At 56.8% G+C, this 21,833-nt stretch overlaps 8 protein-coding genes and 1 pseudogene across 8 annotated transcripts; 5 read left to right on the forward strand and 4 right to left on the reverse strand.

Moving 5' to 3' along the window:
- Positions 1 to 109: 109 nt before the first annotated feature.
- ACA1_365750 (EF hand domain containing protein) lies at positions 110 to 779 on the forward strand (the record flags this gene model as incomplete). The annotated part of the gene is given in 4 exon segments (XM_004335950.1): positions 110 to 215; positions 303 to 350; positions 437 to 581; positions 596 to 779. 4 exon segments carry the CDS (start codon positions 110 to 112, stop codon positions 777 to 779), a joined length of 483 nt encoding a protein of 160 aa, XP_004335998.1.
- Positions 780 to 1,039: 260 nt separating this feature from the next.
- On the reverse strand, positions 1,040 to 1,850 carry ACA1_365760 (glutathione peroxidase Hyr1, putative; the record flags this gene model as incomplete). The annotated part of the gene is made up of 5 exons (XM_004335951.1): positions 1,040 to 1,141; positions 1,226 to 1,360; positions 1,454 to 1,536; positions 1,592 to 1,682; positions 1,767 to 1,850. The coding sequence occupies 5 exons, from the start codon at positions 1,848 to 1,850 to the stop codon at positions 1,040 to 1,042; spliced, it is 495 nt and encodes a 164-aa protein (XP_004335999.1).
- A 691-nt stretch (positions 1,851 to 2,541) lies between these two features.
- ACA1_365770 lies at positions 2,542 to 7,589 on the reverse strand (annotated as a pseudogene).
- Positions 7,590 to 8,153: 564 nt separating this feature from the next.
- On the forward strand, positions 8,154 to 8,720 carry ACA1_365780 (ribosomal protein S4, putative; the record flags this gene model as incomplete). The annotated part of the gene is made up of 1 exon (XM_004335952.1): positions 8,154 to 8,720. A coding segment is annotated over one exon (567 nt), but the record flags the coding sequence as incomplete, so codon positions are not given.
- Positions 8,721 to 8,856: 136 nt separating this feature from the next.
- ACA1_365790 (uncharacterized protein) lies at positions 8,857 to 9,679 on the reverse strand (the record flags this gene model as incomplete). The annotated part of the gene is made up of 4 exons (XM_004335953.1): positions 8,857 to 9,175; positions 9,228 to 9,438; positions 9,503 to 9,603; positions 9,660 to 9,679. 4 exons carry the CDS (start codon positions 9,677 to 9,679, stop codon positions 8,857 to 8,859), a joined length of 651 nt encoding a protein of 216 aa, XP_004336001.1.
- A 929-nt stretch (positions 9,680 to 10,608) lies between these two features.
- On the forward strand, positions 10,609 to 16,574 carry ACA1_365800 (ATPase/histidine kinase/DNA gyrase B/HSP90 domain containing protein; the record flags this gene model as incomplete). The annotated part of the gene is made up of 17 exons (XM_004335954.1): positions 10,609 to 10,961; positions 11,066 to 11,236; positions 11,331 to 11,517; positions 11,698 to 11,877; positions 11,971 to 12,294; positions 12,365 to 12,944; positions 13,045 to 13,176; positions 13,236 to 13,287; positions 13,538 to 13,922; positions 14,194 to 14,318; positions 14,429 to 14,610; positions 14,683 to 14,906; positions 14,988 to 15,177; positions 15,282 to 15,322; positions 15,402 to 16,170; positions 16,234 to 16,415; positions 16,497 to 16,574. 17 exons carry the CDS (start codon positions 10,609 to 10,611, stop codon positions 16,572 to 16,574), a joined length of 4,155 nt encoding a protein of 1,384 aa, XP_004336002.1.
- A 400-nt stretch (positions 16,575 to 16,974) lies between these two features.
- On the forward strand, positions 16,975 to 17,628 carry ACA1_365810 (Hypothetical protein; the record flags this gene model as incomplete). Its single annotated transcript, XM_004335955.1, has 2 exons — positions 16,975 to 17,338; positions 17,408 to 17,628. 2 exons carry the CDS (start codon positions 16,975 to 16,977, stop codon positions 17,626 to 17,628), a joined length of 585 nt encoding a protein of 194 aa, XP_004336003.1.
- Positions 17,629 to 17,704: 76 nt separating this feature from the next.
- Positions 17,705 to 19,669, reverse strand: ACA1_365820 (PHDfinger domain containing protein; the record flags this gene model as incomplete). The annotated part of the gene is made up of 6 exons (XM_004335956.1): positions 17,705 to 18,142; positions 18,257 to 18,389; positions 18,458 to 18,595; positions 18,682 to 18,955; positions 19,032 to 19,242; positions 19,343 to 19,669. The coding sequence occupies 6 exons, from the start codon at positions 19,667 to 19,669 to the stop codon at positions 17,705 to 17,707; spliced, it is 1,521 nt and encodes a 506-aa protein (XP_004336004.1).
- A 267-nt stretch (positions 19,670 to 19,936) lies between these two features.
- Positions 19,937 to 21,808, forward strand: ACA1_365830 (uncharacterized protein; the record flags this gene model as incomplete). Its single annotated transcript, XM_004335957.1, has 8 exons — positions 19,937 to 20,059; positions 20,144 to 20,238; positions 20,358 to 20,547; positions 20,595 to 20,751; positions 20,836 to 20,952; positions 21,138 to 21,262; positions 21,337 to 21,465; positions 21,656 to 21,808. The coding sequence occupies 8 exons, from the start codon at positions 19,937 to 19,939 to the stop codon at positions 21,806 to 21,808; spliced, it is 1,089 nt and encodes a 362-aa protein (XP_004336005.1).
- Between the last annotated feature and the right edge of the window lie 25 nt (positions 21,809 to 21,833).

Consider the following 21,833-nt stretch of genomic DNA (forward strand, 5'->3'; position numbering starts at 1 on the left):
ACAAAAACCCAACCTTCAGCAAAGGCGGTTGACCTGTGGACGAACCAAGGGGGTTCACCTTCACGCTCGACACAGTCTTCTTTACTGCAATCCCGAGCAAACAGAAAAGATGGCCACGTCGGAAGAGGAGATCAAGGAAGCCTTCAACTGCTTCGACACTGACCACACCGGCTTGATCGCCGCCGATGACATCGGAACCGTGATCCGCGCCCTCGGTACATGTCCATTCACCCCTTCACCTTCTTCAGCGGCGCCAGGTCCCTAAAACCATACCTTGCTACTTGCTTCTTCCCAACCTACAGGAAAGGCGCCTCTCGAGAGGGAGCTGGACCAGATCATCGCCGAAGCTGGTATGTCGATATCTTTCATATCCCCCCCCCCCTACAATCAACACGACGCTGGGACCAATATCATGAAATATGGTGGCGATGCGTAGGGGAGGGTCCCGTGGACTTCAACAAGTTCAAGGGCCTCTACAGGAAGAAGCTCCGCCGCCCCCAGGAGCTCGAGAAGGACATGCGACAGGCCTTCCGCCTCCTTGACAACACCGGCACGGCAAGCTCTCCGAGGCCGACCTGCGCGTGCTCCTCGGCAGCCTTGGCGAGCCCCTCTCCAGCGAAGAGGTTCACACTCTCTTCTTCTTCGACGTGATGGTGGTGAAGGTGTTGACGTGGTGGCTTGGGTGTGTTGTCCAGATTGATTCGCTGCTGAAGGCGTGTGAAGTTGATGCTGAGGGCAACCTCAAGTATGATGAGTTTGTGGACCTCCTCATCCAATAGGTGGCCTTGAAGGACAACTCTCTTCCCCATCTCTTGATGGCCGTTGCGAGCAAGACAGAAGAGCAGAAGAGTGTAGTGGTGGGAATTCAACATTGTGTAACCAGTAAAGTGATATTCACTCACATCATGATAGTTCCAATGATGTTGGTGGCAATCGTGCCTGTGCCCAGGTGAGAAGAAAAAGAAGGCGAAGGGCCTGAGGGAAAGCTGTGTTGTTGTTGGCTGTGGCACAGGAAAGACTGAAGTGTCCGATCTCCTGCTTACTTGTGAAGCAGCTTCTCGATGGTTGATTCGAGTGACTCAGGCTTGGTGAGCGACGAATACCTCTCCTCCACAACGCCCTCAGAGTCAACCAGAAATTTCTGTATTGTGTGGGTGGCGCCAGGGTGAGATTCACTTGTTCACTGTTCAGAGGCGAAGAAGGAGGCGAAGGGCCGCAGACGCACCTCGAAGTTCCACTTGATGCGACTGAGTCCGAGGAGGCCCGACTTGCTGCTCTTGAGGAAGGCGTACACCGGGTGGACTTCGTCACCGTTGACGTGAATCTTCTTCATGATCGGGAAGCTGACGCCATAGTTCTTCTGTTGACCATTAAGCGTGAGCTTACAGACGCACACGCACACGCACGCACACGCACACGCACACGCACACAAGCACAGGGGCAAATGGCGAACCTGGCAGAACTCCTGGATCTCGGCGTCGGAGCCGGGTTCCTGGCTGCCGAACTGGTTGCAGGGGAAGCCCACAATCTCAAGGCCTGCGCGAAGACGGAGCTAAGCCAGAGCGAAGATTTCAATCTGCAAAAGGCGTACCTTGGTCCTTGTACTTCTCATAGAGGGCCTGCAGCTCCTTGTACTGAGGCGTGAAGCCGCACTTGGAGGCCACATTCACGATGAGCACCACCTGCCACGACAGTCGCATAAAATGATGAATCAGTAAATGTGATGATGAATTTGATCTTCATGCCCCGCTGCGATCGGTGCTCACCTTGCCCTTCAATTGAGAGAAGTCGAAGGTCTGGCCCTGGTTGTCCTCGGCAGTGAGTTCATGAAGTGATTTGGCGGTCGACATGTCGGTGCTTGTGCTACTAAATCGTCTGGCGTGGGGTCTGGTGATGAGCGCTGATGTGCTGCTGTTGTGGAGATGCGGGGAAGATGCTGTGGCTGTGCGTGCAAGATGCAAACGTGATGCGCTGAGTTTAACGCAGGTGCTGGCGGTTCGAAAGGAAGAAAAGAAAAGCTGCGAAGAGGTTGGTGTAGTAGTGGTGGTGAATCGAAGCTCTTGGTGGTGACGTAGAACAACTCTCTTGGCTCCTCGACGCATGTATGTAGCAAGCTCTCTCTTCTACTTCTCGGCGAGTTCGGCGCTAACGTCGCGAGCAAGACGCGGTTCGGCAATAAACCAGAATTACCCCATAGCGAGCACCAGCTGTCATGATGATGGCGATCTTACGCCAAGAGGGAGAGGAAGGTGAGGATAGGTGTAAATGGTGGGCGGAGAGGACGTTGGGCGAGCCAAGTGGTGTGAAGCAGGGAAGTGGTTGTTATAATGATTATTTGTTGTTTGTTGGGGTTTGGGTGTAGAGAGCATCCGTATTTGATACATGGAAGAAGAAGAAAGAGAAGTATAAGAAGAGAGCTCGCTGCAGAGAGGGCACGCCAGACTTGCAAAGACGTGGCGGGCTCGAGCAGAAGCCGGTGAAAAAGAGGAAGAGGAGGAGGAGGATAGAGGAGGGGGGGACAAGAGAAGGGTCTCACCAGCATCAACCCGACTTGTCGGCCTCGATGGCCTCCTTCTTGATCTTCTCCAGTCGCACGAGGATGTGGTCGAAGCCGGGTCTGCTGTCGGGGTCCTTCTCCCAGCAGTCCTCGATCAGCTTGGCATAGTCGGCCGAGGGGCAGTTTGCAGGAATGTCGGGGAGCTTGCCCTGCATTCCAAGAAGAAACGCGTGTTTAGCGTGTGCGGTCGTGTGCGTGTGCGTGTGCGGTGGAGTGAATGCAGCTCAGAGGTGGAGAGGAGCAAGGTGTACCTGATCGATTGCCCGCACGATTTGGAGGGGGTGCATGCCGGCGAACGGGGCTTCGTGGGTGAGCAGCTCCCACAGCACCATGCCGAAGGAGTACACGTCGGCCTTATCCGTGTAGGGCATCGACTGAAGCAAGATCTCTGGCGCACACCAGTTGAGCGAACCCACCTTCGAGTTCAGCGTGTTGCCGGTCACCGACACCTTGGACAGACCAAAATCGGCCACCTGGTTAAAGAATATGGGTTAGTTGTGTCGTGTGCGTGTCGTGCGTCGTGTGCGTGTGCGTGTGTCGTGTGTGCGTGTTGTGGCACCTTGACGTGGTAGTTCTCGTCGACGAGTAGGTTGAGGGATTTGAGGTCCCTGTGCACCACCTTGGGCTTGGACTGGTGCAGGTAGTTCATGCCCTGAGCGGCGTAGCAGGCCATGGACACCTTGGTGCGCCAGGGCAGCTTGCGGTCTCGGAGCACCTCCGCCAGGTTGCCGCGCTCCAAAAACTCGGTCAAGATGCAGATGTGGGGCGGAGTCAAACACGCGCCGAGGAACAGGACGATCTGTGGGTGCCGCAGTTTGCTGGAAGAGTGGGAAGAGGGTTAGCGTGACCGTCAACACAACACAACATCAGCACAACGAGAGAAGCAAGCTTCAGAGTAACAGTAGTAAAGGAGAGTACCTCATCGTTTCAATCTCCTTGAGGAATTCCTGGTAGGAACTGTCGTCCATCTCTTCCTGAATCAGCTTTTTCACGGCCACAGTCGTGCCGCGCCACAGCCCCTGTGAACGCAAAACAACCAAAAGAGAGTCAGACATGCCAAACACACACAAAGAGGAATCACATCACACGATGGCCAAACGTTGTGACGAAGATAGGTAGCGAAGTAAGTACCTTGTACACCACGCCGAAGCCTCCCTGACCGATTTTTTCAAGAATTTCAATCTCATCGAAATCGACTTCCCATGGGAAATGTTGCCGCTCCCCGTCGCCCGGAAGTATCACGTCCTGTTTGTGTGCGATCGAAGATGACGACACAACAATGATGTGGGTTGGTGAGCCAGTTCAGCCGGTCTGTAGCTGCCTGAGACGATAGAGAGGGAAAGCGAGGGACGGCAGTAGGCTGTGTGTACCGTGGATGATGAAGACGAGAGAGCCTGCGCCACCGGCACCGGAGGCGAGCCCGCTTTGCTTGCCTTCAGACCCTTTCCCTTCTCCTTCGTCTTCTTCGTCTTCTTTTTGTCTCGCTTCTCTTTCTTTTCCTTTGGGCCGACGTTGTTCTCGCCCTCCTGTTGTCGCGGAGAGGGCTACGAGAATGGGGGAATGAGCACTCGAGTCGGGCATTCCAATCCTCGCAAGAGTTTTGGTTGGTTGATGGGGCGTACCTGGATCTCGGTTCCGTTCGGGGTGGTCGCGCTCTCGAGCTCGGCCGGCATGGTCGCGATTACCTCGTCCGACGAGTGGAACTTGTCCTTCTCCTTCTCCTTTTCCTGTGCGTCAAGAAATAATAATTAAACAATAAGAACAATAACGGTCAGGTACTGAAGAAACGGAGAACCCAATCGTGGAACCAGATGGGGGGGTGGGGGAGGGTCACCTGAAGCAACTTGTGTCGCATGTGCTGAATCTCCGAGCCTCCGCCGGTCACCAGGGTGGAGTCGACGGGAGGCGCTGACATCTTGACTGTGCTGCTGGTGTCGAAGGACGACTGTGGAAGCGGCCGCGTGCGAGTAGTCAGTAAGATATCTCTCGAGAAGTGGTGTGGTGTGGTGTGTGTGTGTCACCGCAGTAATCGGGGAAGTGCTCACCAGCTCAAAGTCCGACGACGCGTAGACGACCAGGGAGAAGTTGCCCTCCAGGTTGGCATCGAACAGGCAGGGCACGATGTTGTAGTTCCCCGCCTCCATCGTGGCCTCGATCGTGACTGAGGGGGAGAGGGGGGGGAAGAAAGGTGAGCCGCGTGTACGTGATAGGAAAGGGCCGGTGTGGTCGTACCCTCTTCGTCTTTGCGGAAGATAGACTTCTGCACGATGTCCTCCTTCCTCGCGTTGTTGACGACGCCAACGTCTACACGGGAAAGCAGCAACAAGAACAAAACCGTGAGCTCATTCACGATGATGATGACGACGACGATGAAAAGCAGAGCCAAATTGGGTGATCGGTGCGTACCCTTGGTCTGTATGATGTAAAATCCAATCGAGTTGTCCAGGTTCTCCGTGCCCTGCTGCTGGCAGAGGATGATGACCACTTCGCTCCTCGCTCGCAGGCGCATGAAGAACTGCGGGTTGCTGAGCCAGCTCTTGTAGTTTCGGCAACCACCAGCCGTCTTACCCTTCACCCATTGGCCCTGTGTGACATCGGGAGAGATTGAGCGGATTGGAGTGGAGTGGTGTGGTGAGAAGAAGAACGATGTGCAGAGCGCGGGGGGCGTGAGGCGTTGGCTTACGCTGGCGACGGCCTTCCTCCAGTCATCGGCGCAGGCCCGGAGCCTGAGATCGGATGGTGAGGTGCTGGGGGTCACCGACACGGAAAAGGAGTTCTCCGTGTCGGGATAGAAGGTGCACGGAATGATGGCGTAGGGCAGCTCCGACGCCTTGAGCTCAATATCCGCCGAGATCGTCTTCTTCTTCTCGAAGGCGCCCTTGCCGAGCAGGTCCTCGGGCTTCATGATCAAAATCTTCTTGCCTGTCGTCGCCAAATTGATGACGAAAATGAGGTTTAGTTACTGCATTCAAATAAATAAAGAGGTAAATAGGCACACAGGGACCCTCCAGCGTACCACTGCTCTTGGTCACGTAGAAGCCCGCGGAGGGCATCGCATCTGAGTCACCTTGCTTGAGGGTGACCGTGGCGGTCAGGTCCTTCTTCACCGTCAACATGAACTGGGGGTTGTTCCTCCATGTCCAGTGGTTGATGCAACCACCCGCAGTGTCTCCCTTCCAATCACCCTGAGGCAAGCACCAAGAGTCAGATCCACGGGCGGAGCCCCCAATAACGCGAAAAGACTGTCGTTGGTACCTCGAGCGTGAGATCCTTGACCTCCTGCAGCTTCTTGATTTTGATCGCTTGGTCGGTGAGAATGGTGAGAGAGAACTTGCTCTCCCAGTTGGGATCGAACGTGCACGGAATGACCACAAACATGCTGTCGGGCTTCAAGACGCCGTTCCAGTGAGCTGCAGGGAGAGTCGGGGGATGAGTGCACACATCACCAAAAGGGCAGACCGCCGACACAGCAAGCCGGGCTTACCCTCTCTGGTGCTGGCGAACTCGGATTTGGCGATGATGTCGCTAGTACTGATCTTGGGCATCTTGACGGATGCGGACGCTGCAATGGAGGTGGCCCGAGTCGCATTGAGCACACAGAGCAATCACTAGACAATTCCACAGTAAGAAGAGAAGAGAAAGAGGCGTACAGGTCTTGGCAATATAGAAGCCGATGTGGTCGAAGTCGGTGCGTTCAGTTTGGGTGAGCAGCAGGTGGGTGTTGGTGGGGCTCGTCACTTGGAGCAAGAATTGCGGGTTGTTGGGGCAGGTTGCGTGGTTTTTGCAGCCTCCAGCGGACTTGCCGTTCCAGTCGCCCTGCACGCGTGCGGAAGAGAGCCGACGTTCAGCATGCATGGTCTACCTTCATGTTCAGCCCACCACCGCCACTCCTCCTTTCTCCATCCGTTTCTTCCGGCCATCCAGTCCAGTTGTAACTCCGTCCTCGTTCCATCGCGGTCACGAGGATCATGTTCTCTCCACCTCTCAAGGCCTTCTTCTGTCGTCCATACGGCAGTCCATGCTGGGTCCATTCCATAAGTTTCTCCGTGATTGCCGCCATCGGCTTCATCTCATCAGCAGTGTCTTCTCCGAGGTGTGTCTCCGTCTTAGTTTCGTGTGGCCCATTTACTCTCTTTCTCTCTCTCTCTTCCTCCTCCTTGACCTCCACCGTACCTCAATCAATACGTGCTTCCACTCCTTGCTGGGCGACAAAGGCTCCAGGGTGAGGGCGTCCGCCCCTTCGGTGGTGAAGGTCATTGTGAACTGTGGACGGATCACAAACGATGGATTAGCATTAATGAAAAACAAGAAGCAACATTTTCGCCGGGTAGAAAATGGAGATTGGGACTTGAAATTGAGATGAAAAGAGAGGAGACAGAACGCGCGGAAATTTTGAAGATGGAGAAGGTGGGAGAGTGGAAGATCGGTACCTTGCACTCGTGCTTCGGAAAAAATGTGCATGGAATAACGATGTATTGCACAGGCGAGGCCTCGAGGGTAACATCAAAGGCAACTGCGGGCGCAAGGAGATGAGATGAAGGAAGCAGGGCGCGCAAAGAAATGAATGAGCACAAGTTTGCCAACGTACCAGTTTTGCAGTCCTCAAAGGGGGCCTTGGCAATTAACTGGTCGCGTGACAGATTGAGCTGTCGTCGCCCGCTCCCTACAAAAAATGAATGGACGTTTCACGTGGCACGTGAGAAGCGGTTCGGGCTTTAGCCGACGCGAGGGTGAGGGTGAGGGTACCGTCGCTCTTGGCCACGTAGAAGCCAATGTGGTTCAAGTCTTCATCAATTTCCTGGGTCAATTTGATTGTGAGGTTGATCTTGCTCCTCACCGTCAAGAAGATCTGGGGGTTGAATCGCCAGGTGGAGTGATTCAAACAACCGCCGGCACTCTTGCCCCTCCATTCGCCCTGCACGAATGAAGTGAACAACGAGGCAATGCCTTACAAACACCATGTTCCCGCCCCCAATATCCATTCATAAAATCAACAAACTCCCCTCCTTACCTTGAACTTGTACGTCTTCATTCAGAACCAGGAGAGTGGAAACGAAGGCGCGAGTTATGTCCTTTGATTCGCTCTCTGACTCCCGCCGTTCTCGTGTGTGTTCGCCAAATCCAATCCACACAGCCACGAAGTCGCAGGCCTCTGCGAGCCAACACGAGGTCCCTCGGTTGTTGCCGTCCACCCAGGACGCACAAATTCCTTCATTCCGAACGAGCTACGACGCTGCCCGGTTATTTCGGTGCTTTTGATTCTCGCCGAAACCGACCAGTCAAATTCAAAGGTCCGGTGAAAGGTCCGACGGGCGAGCAGGAAGGTGGCGAGGGCTGGCAGGATTTTTCTTTCTTCTTTCTTTTCCTCCCTCTCTCTTCTGGTGTATCGTCCATCCTCGGCCAGGGAACCACTGCTGGACGGTCATGTCGATCAGAAACTGTATGTGATCCCGCTGAGACCTTGCACCCCGTTCCGCTGCACCTTTTTCTCGGTCCTAGTAGGACTCTTGTGCCGTGCCGTGGCGTAGTGGCGTCACGCATTGCCGTTTCATTCAATTAATCAAATGGCTGATTATGGTTGTGGTGTCACGCAGACGGTAAGACTGTTAAGACTCCTCGTCGCCCCTTCGAGAAGGAGCGTCTCGATCATGAGCTCAAGCTCATCGGCGAGTTCGGCCTCAAGAACAAGAGGGAGGTGTGGCGTGTCCACTACGCCCTCTCGAAGGTGAGGAAGAACGCGCGTAAGCTGCTGACCCTCCCCGAGAAGCACCCCAAGCGCATCTTCGAAGGTTCCGCTATGCTCCGTCGCCTCCACCGCATGGGCGTCATGGAGGAGAGCAAGAACAAGCTCGATTACGTGCTGGCCCTCAAGATCAACGATTTCCTCGAGCGTCGCCTCCAGACCCAGGTCTTCAAGATTGGTCTGGCCAAGTCCATCCACCACGCCCGCGTCCTCATCCGCCAGCGTCACATCCGCGTCGGCAAGCAGATCGTCAACGTGCCCTCGTTCATCGTCCGTACCGACAGCCAGAAGCACGTCGACTTCGCCATCAACTCGCCCTTCGGCGGCGGTCGTCCTGGCCGTAACAAGAGGAAGAGGGTCAAGGCTAAGGCTGAGAAGGAGGCCGCCGGTGACGGTGGTGAGGAGGAGGAGGAGATCTAAACTGCGCTCTCAAGACTCAAGCAAGGAGGTTCCCCTACTGCCCTTACTCCCAGGGAGGTGCATAAATACAAAAAAATCAAAACAGCCCAGTCTTCTTCGCGATCTTCTCTTTCTTTACGGAACGAAATTGGTAAAATCAGGCGGGGGCACCCCTTTCTTTCTCCTCCCATTCCGTTTTGGTGGTGCGGAAGCCGAACTCGCGCGTTCGTGTGAGCGTGGGTATCACCTTGCCTGGTCCCCTGTTCTGTCGTGGTTTGCGCTCCTGCTGGGCTTTGCCACCTCCCACGACCTTCTCTTGCTCAGCTGTCGCTTCGTTCTTCTCCACGCTTGCCGCGTCGGCCATGTCCACCATCTCCGTTCCGTTGTCATCCTCTTCGCTGCTCCTCTCCGTCACCGCATCAGTTACGTCTTCTGCGGAGCTCTCCGTCATGTCCGGCCTGGAGAAGGAAGGGTCGCTGCTCAGCCCAAAGAACGAAAGCGAAGGTGTGAACGATTCGGCGGGCGTACTCTGCCAGGGCGGGTCGAGGCACGACGTCCTTTTGCGAGAGTTGGATGCTCCCACTTCTCCTTCGCCGAGTGTCCTCTCGGTCGGGGCGGCGGAAGAGTTTGTTCAGGGCCATCTCTGTCTGATTGTCCAACCACTTGCCCAGCTTCTTCGTCTTCTTGTTCTTTCTCAGCAACTTGAACAGGTAGCCCTTCTTCCACGCTCCCTTCCGCACTGCACGCAAGAGTGTAAGAGACGTGCGAGTTGGGGTGGGGGCGGAAGAGGATCGTTGTTGTACCGAATAGAGGCCTAGTTATGGACACGAAAAAGAGGATCATGATCACCAACAAGAACACTGCCTGCGGATCTGAGCTCATGGTATCCCACTCCGAGTACGTCCTGGAGATGCGGTTGTGAGTGCAGTCATCTGACTCTAGTGCCCCGAGAGTGCGTACCACTGGCCATTGTAGCACATCTTTCCGTCTGATGGGTCGTACACTCCCTCCTCGCATATGACGCACACATGCTGGATACACGACAGACCAGCGCCGCACATGGCTCCTATTACCGCGCAGACAAACTGTCAACTGAAACGAACTACCACAGCCCCCAGCCGTCTCAGATCTTATCTACCTCCGTCGTAGGGGCAGGCCTTAGCGAAGAAAGGTGATAAACGTAGTGCTCTGCACCGAGCGTCGTCGGTGCAGTATTCGTTGACGCCACACAGCCGCCGTGAATCGTCAGCCCCCGCAGTGCCCGGCACGCACTGCCCGCACTACAACCAACGCAGACCTTGAGCAAGGAGCGAAGAAAGCCGGGAATGGATAAGGAAGGGTACGAGTATGGGGCCTGAGCTGTTGCCGTCGGCGAAGTAAGGAACTTCACTCAGGCTGCAGTTGAAGTTCACCCGCTCAATGCTGTTTCTCTTAACTGCCGTGCGCTGCTCAGGTCCGGTGCACGTTCCTGCCACCGGCATGGTGCCATCCGGTTGCATGAAGCACTGTCCATGGAGGTGGAATTAACTACGGATGAATGCAGGGGGGGTGAGCTCTACACGAGCCTGTACCTGATTGGCCTGCGCCGTTCCTGCCAGCAGCAACATTGTCACGCAGAGAAGCGTGATGGCGGCAGCACTGAGTCGTTGTGCCACAAGTTGTCCGTCCATCCCAAAACCCCTTCTCTATCTTCAAGTTTACGTCTTGCTCTGCCTCCTTGCCCCTGGCGTCCATTGATGAATCAGCCCAGTGCGCGATTGATGGCGCAATGGACACGCCTGCGGAATGCACACCCCACATTCCTTGGGAAAAGAAAGGAAACGAAAAAAGAAAAGAGAAGAGAAAAGTGCACCCTGCAACACGGCCTCCCAGGAGGCAAAACCAGAGCTGACCCTAAAAGAAGAAGAAGATGGACAGAAGAGGGGGGTTGCAGTTGAGCGCGCTGACCTTCTTTCTGCCGCCCAGCACCGATGGGGCGGTCAGCCCCAGGGAGGCGATGGCGGAGGGCCGCCTGCTTCTCCTGGCCGCGATATTGCTCTACTTCTTCGGGCTCAACTGGGTGTGGATCGTGCTGGCCCACCCGCTGGGCCGCATGAACGACCTGCCCATCGTCGTGACCAACGCCCTCGTCTCGGGCAGTCTGTTGCTCATGCTACGGCGGGGCTTCTCCGCCACCACCATCATCACGCTCTGGGCCGCCTTCGTGCTATCCACCGCCTGCTGGGCCTGCGTGTGCCGACCCATCCTAGGTCTCGATAAATGGTACTTCTTATTGTTAATACCATCTCTCGCCCTATATATAGATATTTATTTATATACTAACAAAATATATTGTTTATTTGTTTAATAAACAATGGACGCACCAGGTTGCTGATCATCCCCATGCAAGTGTTCTTCGTGCTGGGGAGCCGCGCCGGCTCGCTGGCTCTGTCGGCAACCATAGCGCTGCACGTGCTGCTGCACGCCAACCTGAAGTATATGATGGAGCTCATGTCCTGCGAGCCTTTCGTCAACGACCTCTTCTTCGAAGCCGAGGGGTGCACTCTCCCCGCACGCGGTTGTGTGAGCTTGCGCGTTTGTCGATGTTAGGTCTGACCGCGCATCACTCGACTGTCTCGATCACTTGTCCAGGCGGCTGTGGGCCAATCTATGTTTCGCCACCTACGTGGGCCTCTCCTGTGTTGGCTACGAGTGCGCTCGCACGCACGCCGAAGATGCCCTGCTGGAGGCACTCCATGAAAAGGACTGCATCAACTCTAGGCTCCGAGAGGCGGACAAGGCCAAGGAGCGCTTCCTCGCCAACACGAGTCACGGTAAAGTGCACCTTACCTCCTCGCAGTGAGCTTACTGCATTTGGGATTGCTGCTCATACCACTACACTACACTACACTACACTACACTACACTACACTACACTACACTACACTACACTACACTACACTACACGGCGATCAGAACTGAGGACGCCTCTGCACGGCATCCTGGCGATGATTCACGAGCTCCGCGAGGACACCCGGATCACCAGCAACGCAAAGCTGAGCGATGCCCTCGGCATCATCTCCGACTGCGCGGACCACCTGTACTCGCTCATCACCGACATTCTCGACTTTGAGATGCTCATGCGCGATCAGCCCGCGCTCAACGTCTCCAGCCTCTCCCTCACCGACGAAGTACTGCAGGTATCCCACACTCGACCCTGTCTACTGCCACTGTCGCTTTCAGGCTTGAGCGTGAGCTGGAACACTCACGCGGATCTCTTTCTCGTCGACCAGGTATACAACGTGCTGGCGCCGCAAGCCAAGGAAAAGAATATTGCATTCGAGAAGGAGATCGACGTGAAGTATAACGCACGAATAGGCGACGCCCGCCGTCTGCGCCAAGTCCTCTATAACCTCGCGGCCAACGCCCTCAAATTTACGCCCGAAGGCGGCACCGTGCGCATATCCGTGCACGACTCTGCCCAAGAGGGCAAAAACAGCGAAGGCAGCGGCATCGGCGACAAGACCGACAACAACGATGACGACGACCTTGTTGTCCTGCAAGTGTCCGACACGGGCATTGGCATCGCTGACTCGCTGATGCCGAGCCTGTTCACGGTATCCAGCTCTCGCTCTCTACGGTTGGATCGGGCAAACATGCTCACATGACCGCCACCGGCTTGTGCAGGGATTCTCGCAGGGCGACGCCTCGCTACGGCGCAAGTACGGTGGGAACGGCCTGGGCCTGGCCATCAGCAAACGACTCGTGGCGGCCATGCACGGCGACATCGAATGCTCGAGCAGACTGGGCTGCGGCTCCACGTTCACTGCGTTCGTGCGACTCCCCCGTGATGATGACCAGCCCAAAAAGCCCGCAGCGTTGAACCTTCGGGCGGCGCTGGTCGAGTGGCCGCGCGAGGGCACGGCAGCGCTGGCCAGCCCACGGTCAGCACCACACGCGGCCACCTCGAGCCAGCCCGAAGAGCACGAAAGCGAAGCCAAAAAGAATGAAGCGAAGGAGCTGGGAGAACAGCAAAGTCAAGAAGGGCCGAGAGACCGGCTCGAGGGCAGGCGGATACTGCTGGCGGAGGACAACATCGTCAACCAAAAGGTGGGCGTGCGCATGCTGCGCGCCCTCGGGTGCCAGCCGGTGGTGGCTGTAAACGGGGCCGAAGCGCTGAGCGCTATGAAGCGACACTACGACTGCCTCGGCGCCGCAGACCCCGAAGATCGCATCGACCTCGTGCTCATGGACTGCCAAATGCCCAGTACGCAGTAGAATCTGTGATCCGTGTGCGTGCGTGTGCGTGCGTGTGCGTGTTCACTTGGCATGCCACCCGACATCAACTCATCGCGTGCATTGCGCAGTCATGGACGGCTTTACTGCCACGGAAGAGATCCGCAAACTGGAGGAGCACACTCGCAGCGAGAAGCCAGCGGAGGCGGATGCATGGTCTTCCAGTTGCGGAGGAGATCCGCCTCCGCTGGCTCTCACCGCCGGTACACCATCATCATACCGACGCCCCCAAGGCGGTCGGCCGAGGCTTCACGCTGTGCAGGTGGATCGCCGCGGGCTGACGATGTCATAAGGCTCACTGCAATCCTTCTCCGGTGTCGTGATCGTGTCTCGATGGCCGTTTTACTTGTGCGCCTCTCTTTCCATCAATTTTATGCCAACGCTCGCGTTTCTTTCTTTGCTCAATTCTTTAGCGGAAGCTGCACGGCCACGGATAGGTCGTGTCCCTCTCGCCGCACACTGCGTGGGACTTGCTCCTCTCTCCTCATTTTCATCTTTTCGTTCATCTCGAAGGGAGCAAACCGTTTTTATTTTTCATCTTTTCATTCTTCACTTTCGGTGGAGCCACCGCGATATGGAGGCCGTGCTGCGGGTGGGGCGGTGGATCGCCGATGGTCGGCACTGCCACGCGCAGGAGGAACGCCGGCGCACCCTCTTCGCCGTCCTTCTCATTCACTTCTTCTTTCTCGGCATCTTCTGGTTGATCACGGAGGCCCTCTTCGGCGCGGACGTGGAGGATGAGGAAGAGAGCAGCGAACAAGTCCACCTCCTGCATCCGTATCAGCTGCAGTACCACTCGCTTCAGGTGGCGAACTACCACCTCAGCAATCTTCTACACATGCATCATCTGCGCCATTTCTCCATGCTGGTGCTCAACTCGCTCGTTGCCGCGATCCTGCTCATCATGCTGGCCAAGCAAGCACCGCTGCACCGGGTCATGGGCCTCTGGGTGGCCTACATCTACGCCCACGCTTTCTACTTTGGCCTCTACCGTCCTCACCTCGGCACCGAAAAATGGCACACCACCCTTTAAAATATTTATTTATTTATTCTCATTTACTTTTATTCATTTTTCTTTTCTCGTGTGACTGATAGATCAATCATTTTTTTGCATTAACTTTCTTCAGCTTTTTGATAAATCAATATAAAATGAAATAAAATAGCAAGATTTATTTTTTAATTAATAAAAAATGTGCAGGTTCCTTGTGCTGCCGCTGCAGGTGTTCTTTGGGCTGGGCGCGACGCCCGGCACGCTGTCGCTCGGCTGCTCGTTCGTCCTCCAGATGCTCCTCTTCTATGCCCGCCAGTTCATCCCCATGCCCCCGATCGTCGTCGACGCACCTGCGTGCGCCCACCCACTACCATCATCAGCTCTCTCCCCTCTTCTGTTCAAGCTTGCTTGATGATGGTGATTGTCGTTGTTGACACTCGCGGTGTCGCGTCTGGAATGCGCAGGAATTTTGTGGTCAATCTGGCATTCATCACGTGCGTGGGCCTGTCGTGCGCGGGCTACGAGTACGTGCGCGCCTATGCACTCGACCGGATGGAGACCGCGCTCGACGAGGCCAGGCGCGCCAACAAGAACCTCAAGCACGCCATCAAAGTCAAAGAGCGATTCCTCGCCAACGTGAGCCATGGTACCTGTGTGTCGTGCGTGTCGTGTGTGTGCACAACTCTAATGCTGCGAGCACGCGGCTTCGTGTGTGCAGAGCTGCGTACGCCCATGCACGGCATATTATCGACGGTGGAGGACATGGTGCACACTACCAAAGTGCGCCGGAGCCACAAGCTGCGCGAGGCGGTGACCCTGATCGCCGACTGCAGCGACCACCTGTGCACTGTCATCAACGACATTCTCGACTTCCAGACGCTCGACACCGATCAGATTCGCCTCGAGCGACTGCCCTTTGATATCGTCGAACAGATCGAACAGGTGCGCCTAATGCTGCTGATCATGATGATGATGACCGTAGTTTTTGGCGTCTAATGCTCTCCGTCTCGTCTCCGTCATCAGGTTTGCCAGATGGTGATGGCATCGTCGAAAAGCATCAAGCAGCTTCACTTCGAGAAAAAGATCGACATCGCCAATTCGCTTCGAATGGGCGACCCGCGCCGCACCCGGCAGATCATCTACAACCTCCTCTCCAACGCCTTCAAGTTCACCGCACACAACGGCAGCGTGCGTCTGGAGGCTCATGAGGATAGTGCCAACGCGGAATTCGTTGTGATTCGAATCTCCGACACAGGCACGCCTCGTGTGTCGTGCGTGTCGTGCGATGGCCTGACTGACGTTTCTGATGATCCACAGGAATCGGCATGAGCGAGGAGTGTATGAGACAGATCTTCCTCGTACGTCGCCACATGCCAGTTGTGCCCGCGCGCTGCGCTGGACTGACTTGGGCGAGTGTTCGCGCGCACGATGACACAGGGCTTTTCGCAGGGCGACACGTCGCTGAGGCGCGAGTACGGCGGAAGCGGCCTCGGGCTGGCCATCAGCAAGCGGCTCGCCGAGGCCATGGGCGGCAAGATCGAATGCCAGAGCCGCGTGGGCGAGGGCTCCCTGTTCGTCCTCACCCTGCGACTGCCGCTCGCGTCGCACCTGGCACACTTTGGCGCCGCCGCGGCAGCGGGCGTCGCGTCCACGCTCCCCCGCAGCCGCGACTCGTCACTGGCGCTCTCGAAGCAGTGCGAAGCCGTCGGCGCCCAGACGCGCCAGGAGCTGGGCCAGCCCAACCACCGCAGCGAGTCGAGCCGACAAGAAGTAGAAGCAGAAAAGACGAAGGAAAAGCTCGCCGACGCCGACAACAAAAGAGCGAAGCCGAAAGCGGAGACGAAAGAAAACGGCGGCAAGAAGCAGCAGGCGACGACGGCGACGCCGGAGGACCGGAAGAGCTCGGGGCTGAAGGGCAAGCGGGTGCTGCTGGTGGAGGACAACCAAGTCAACCAGAAGGTGGGCGTGCGCATGCTCAATTCGCTCGGCTGCGAGGCGATCGTAGCGGCCAACGGCCTGGAAGCGGTCAACGCCGTCGAGCGACACTACGATGCCGGCATTCGCGAGCACGCCGACGGGCCGGACCGCAAGACCGACGCCGGCGAACCGGCCTCAGAAAAAGAGAACGGCAGCGACGAGAGCAACCACGAGAAGGAAAGGAGAGCCAACCACATCGACCTCGTACTGATGGACTGTCAGATGCCAGGTACCACACACACCGCACACACCGCACTCAAGACATTCACACTCACTTGGGGGTCGATGCCAGTGATGGATGGGTTCAAGGCGACGGCGAGGATACGAAAGCTGGAGCGCCAGATTGGCGAGCAACAGTCGGGAGACGCGGGAGCTGCGACGCCCCACATCCCCATCCTCGCGCTCACCGCATCCGCCACGACTGAGTACCAGCAGAAGTGCGCGCGCCAGGGCATGGACGACTTCCTCTCTAAGGTTCTGCTCTGACTCGCACATGTCCGGTTGTAGGTGCTCGATCTAACGCTTCTTCTGTTATCTTGTCTGGTGGTACGACAGCCGCTGAATCGGGCGACGCTGTCCAGAACGCTGGGCAAGTGGCTGCTCGGCGAAGAAGAGCAGGAGAAGCAAGCGTGACTGGATTGGTCTTGTTGTTCTTTTTCAGTGGTGGACAGAGCTCCCACAATAAAACCGCCCAACCACAACGCTCCGCCTTTTGGCAGGATCTGTTGACTGGACGAAGCTGGTGGGGAAATGGGTTGGTATAGTGGCATTACGGCGAAGACTCAACAGTGAAGCTGTCGCAGGCCCAGGGTTCGATTCCTTTGGACCCATCTCCTCACCACTTTTTAGTTCACTCCAGCAAGCCCAGCCTAGTACCACTCAACTTGATGGTTCAGCCATAGAATGGTAATTCCCTGATCGCGCAGGAAAGGCAAGCGCGTGTTCGGGGTAGGTGACGTGGACAGGAGCGACCAGCACAAGAAGGAATCATCTATTTTTTTTTTCACGATCGTGATTGAAGCGCCAAGAAGAGATGGAGCAGGATTTCTTCACGGGAGCAGAGCAGTCGGTGCCAGTCGAGAACCCCCAGTCGACTGCTGGCGCTCAGGGCGGAGACAACTCGCGCAAGCATCCCATCGCGGTCTTCTTCCACCTGGCCTTCAAGATTTCCGCCATCGTGCTGTACCTGGTCATCAAATTGATCACCGACAGCTTCATCCTTTCCTTCATCATCATCGTACTGCTGCTCGCTGCCGATTTCTGGACAGTGAAGAACGTGACCGGTCGATTGCTCGTCGGGCTGAGATGGTGGCACTACGTCAAGGAGGATGGCACCAACGTCTGGATGTTCGAGTCCTCCAAGAACCCCATCAATGCTGTAGAGGCTGTCATCTTTTGTACGTTCCATCTAGAGATCTGGCCGCTTGGGGCGCGTTCATCAAGTTGACGTGCGATCTGTCGTGTAGGGACGGCTCTGGTAGGTACTGTGCCGGTGTGGGTTCTGCTCGCCATCACGGCTCTCCTTGGCGCTCAGCTCCAATACCTCTTCCTGATCGGTGTCGCCCTCGTGCTGAGCCTGGCCAACATCATCGGCTACGGCAAGTGCATGAAGGACAAGAAGCAGAAGATCAAGTCCATCGCCACCTCGATGGCTGCCGACTACGTCGTCAACAACACCTTTTCCTAAAGGCCACACGAAGGAGGCAAAGGTAAACCGTGCATTCATTCCCACATTCGATTATGTATATAAATACAAAAGACATTTAATCAAGTAGCGATCGATCGATCTCAGTGGTGCCCCGCCTCTCGTTATGGCTCTCCTGCCCTGGTCCTCTTGCTCCTTCTCTCCCCTCGTCCTGGCGAGACTTCCCGCTCCTCTTTCTCCCCTCCTCTGCTCTTCCTCTTCCTCTTGCCATCCACTGGCGACCTCCGCTCTTATTCTTCCTGTCTTCCTCCTCCTCGTCTTCATCCTCTTCGTCGTCTTCATCCTCTTCTTCCTCTTTCTTTCCCTTCTTCTTATGTCCCTTCTTCTTCTTGCTCTTGTTCCTGCTCTTGTTCCTGCTCTCCTCCTCCTCTTCTTCTTCGTCTTCTTCATCTTCCGACTCGGTCCTGGTGGGCAGCTTCGCGCCCTTCTTGCGGCACGGCGGGCACTGGTAAGGCGAGGTCACCCCCGCAAAGTTGCCATCACACCCCGCATGCACCTGCATGACCGCACGACAGCACGCAACACACCACGACACACGACACACGACACGCGCAAGAGACAATTGATTAACACGACACACGACACACACGAGGAGAAGAGCCAAACGTACGCAGTGACGGCAGCTGACGCAAGAACGCAGGAGGGCGGGGTTGCGCGCGTCCCTGTCCTGGTAGACGAGCGTGCACACCGGACAGTACTTGTTGTGCTTGTACCGCTTGTAGCACATCTCGCACATCGTGTACCTGTACGCGTGCCCCTCGCTACAATCAATACACGGAGAGGCGTGCGGTGCGTGCGGTGCGAAGTGTACCCGCGATGCCATCGACAGCTCTTGGCCTTGCCCGCGGTTTTGCCGCCGCACGACTTGCACTCGACGCACTCGCGGCAGAACCAGCCGCCGATGGGCGGCCGCTTGAGCGGCGGCGACAGACAAAAGGTGTGAAATCCCCTATCGCACGCATCACAAAACAACAACTGCACACACACACACACACACACACCGCACACGCGCGTTAATCGTCTATCGCTTCCCACATGTCATGGAACGCACGCGCAGCACGCGCCTTCTCCTCGTCGCCGGTGTCCTTGCAGGTCTCGCACTTCTTGCAGTGCATGCAGCGCCAGCCGAAGGACATCATCTTGGGTATGTTCTCCTTCTTGAGCTCGAGGCAGTCCGGGTGGTACTGGTCCTTGCACTCGGTGCACCGGATCAGTGCGCCCTCGGCCGACTCCTCCTTGAGGCACATGCGACAGTGCGGACCCTTCGGCCGCGCCCGCTTGCCTCGCTGCTTCCGGCCCGAGCTCGCATCTTCACGACACGACACGACACGACACGCGCATGAGCATCACACGACACGCACGGCACGGCATGACACGACACGCACCGGATGATAGGGCAGAGGAGGTAGGTTGGATGGGCAGGGGCAGGGTGGTGGGGTTGGCGCTGAGCGGGGTGGTCGGCCCGGCGGCGGCGGCGGCGGTGTAGGCGGCGAGCAGGGCCGACTGCTGCTCGGGCGTGAGCGGGAGGAGGTACTTGGCCAGCGCGTCCAGCTGCAGCATGGCCGGCGTGCCCGCCAGGTTCCACTCTCTGAACAACTGCACAACGCTTTGTGTGAGCTGAGTGCGCACACGACACACGCAACGACACACGAAACGACACACGACACACGCAATGACACGACACGACACGAGGTACCTGAGGGGAGCGCGAGTTGGGGTCCCAGTACCAGGGGCCGCGGAGGTAGCGGTCGCGTAGGACGTTGGCGTTCCAGTCGGCGGCGCCCTTGACGCCGGCCTCCCAGGCGGGGCCGCTCAGCCGCGCACGCGCACGTCGTCGCTTGCGGCGCACGAGCTCGCGAACGTGCTTGACCTGTTCCTCCTCTTCCTCTTCTGCTTGGTCTTCATCGACCTTGTTGGTCTCATTCTCGCCTCCATTTGCATTTTCACCAATGCCATTATTGGTCAATGTGGGCGTGCCCCCGTTGGCCATTTCGCGTCCATTCGCAGTTCCATCGCCGTCCATCTTGTCGGCCACAACGTCATTGAACGGTACTGACGATGATGGCGGTGATTGCGTCGTCTCCATCGAGGATCGGGAAAGAATGAAGTGTCCAAAATAGATGACGACTCTCAATCTCGCTCAGATCAGGAAAAGAGCTGACCGTTATGTAGGCACCGTCCGCTTCGACCCTTCTCGATGTGTGATTGCTCCACAATCAACGGAAACAACAAACTAAAATATTTAAATAATCTAAAATGAAAACATTAAGAAATTCAAGGAGAAAACACTATGGACGCGGCGGGTGGGGAGGACTACCGAGGCTCAGAGGTGCTGAGGACCAGTGCGTGGGTGGCCGGTCGAGCCACCGATGTCTCGATCTCGGAGGCCGGTGTCCGCAGTGCCGCAATTTCGGTTCGCTTTTCTCATCTTTCGCCGATTTGATTTATTTTCAATGATTTAATTTCATTAACATCCATGGCCTGGGACGACCCATAGCTGTACGAAGCACGAGAGAAGGGCGACTTTTCGCTCGATCAGTGGAAGCAGCCCGAACTCAACCCCAAGGAGGAGACCGTACACACCGTGGCATGGTACATCCATTCTCCCCATAGTAATGCCCTACGTAGTTCGGCTCACCACAACACCCACACATGCACTCGCGCGGCACACACACGACACACACACACACACACACCCATGTAACGTGCAGGATCTTCGTGGTGGACACGCTCAACTTTGCCTTCTGGTCGGACAGCGAGGAGCTCTTCACGGTGGACTACAACGGCAAGCTGCACAACGGCTACTGGTCGCTCTGCGCCGCCATCAACCGCGCCCTCGATGCACGTCGCCCTCAACACTCCACCCGCGCACCGTGCTCCACCGGCTCAAGCGTCATGTCGGTGTGCGTGTGCGGTGGTGCGTGTGCGTGTGTGGTGTGTGCGTGCAGGAAGGAATTCCAATCACAGACGCGAGGTACATGGCGAACATCACGCCCGAGCAGCTGCAGCACGTCTTTAGATCAGCGACGACGGAGCAGATCCCGCTGTTCGAGAAGCGACTCGAAGTACTGCGCGAGGCAGGCCGCGTGCTGCTCGAGCGATTCGGTACCTCGCCGTGAAGTGCTCTGCGCCGTGTGCTGTGGTGCAATGGGCGCAGGCTCACAGCGTTTGGGGGGGGGAGGCGACTAGGCGGCAGCTTCGTGAACGCGATCGCGGAGGCCAACCAGAGCGCGCAGACGCTGCTCAATCTGGTCGTCTCCAATTTTTCGTCGTACAACGACCATGCCACCTACGACGGCCAGAGCGGTGCGCGGGCTCCCCCCAGATCAGCAGCCCCCTCTCTTCGCTTACGTCTTGCGTTCCGTGACACACACACACACACACACACACACACACACAACACACACGACACCACGCACGACACACACACACACGACACCACGCACGACACCACGCACGACACACAATCTACACGCGCTCAATCAAAACAGTGAAGTTGTACAAGCGTGCGCAAATTTTGGTGGCGGACCTGTGGGCCGCGTTCCGAGGGCGGAGCTACGGCGCCTTTGCTGACATCGACTCGATCACCATGTTCGCCGACTACCGCGTGCCCCAGGTCAGTTTCAAGTCCACCCACTATGAGGCCGATGGTCTGTTCTGATTAGGCTGCGTGTGCGTGTGCGTGTGCAGGGCCTGGTCCACCTGGGCGTGCTGGAGTACTCGGAAGCGCTGCTGAAGCGGCTGCGGGAGGACCCGCACCTCCCCTCCGGCGACCGTCTCGAGGTGGAGATCAGGGCCGCTTCCATTTGGGGCGTTGAGGTACGCTGCAGCACACTACTCCAATTTTTCCTAACAACGTTCAAGGCTAACCGACACGACACACGACACACGACACACGACACACGACACACGACACACGACACACGACACACGACACACGACACACGACACACGACACACGACACATGACACATGACACACGACACACTGCCAGTTGGTACGTCGAGAGATGGCGAAACTGCGCGAGGAGAAGGAGGAGGGCGAGGGCGGGGCACCGCTCAACGCGATCGTGATCGACTTCTACCTGTGGACGTTCGCCAAGGAGCACGGGCATGCGATGAAGCACATCCCCATCCACAAGACCCGGTCTGTCTTCTATTGAGAGTCCTCCTCCCATTCGTTCAATT

Source organism: Acanthamoeba castellanii (assembly GCF_000313135.1).
Source record: "Acanthamoeba castellanii str. Neff unplaced genomic scaffold scf7180000084641, whole genome shotgun sequence".
Taxonomy (NCBI): domain Eukaryota; phylum Discosea; order Longamoebia; family Acanthamoebidae; genus Acanthamoeba; species Acanthamoeba castellanii.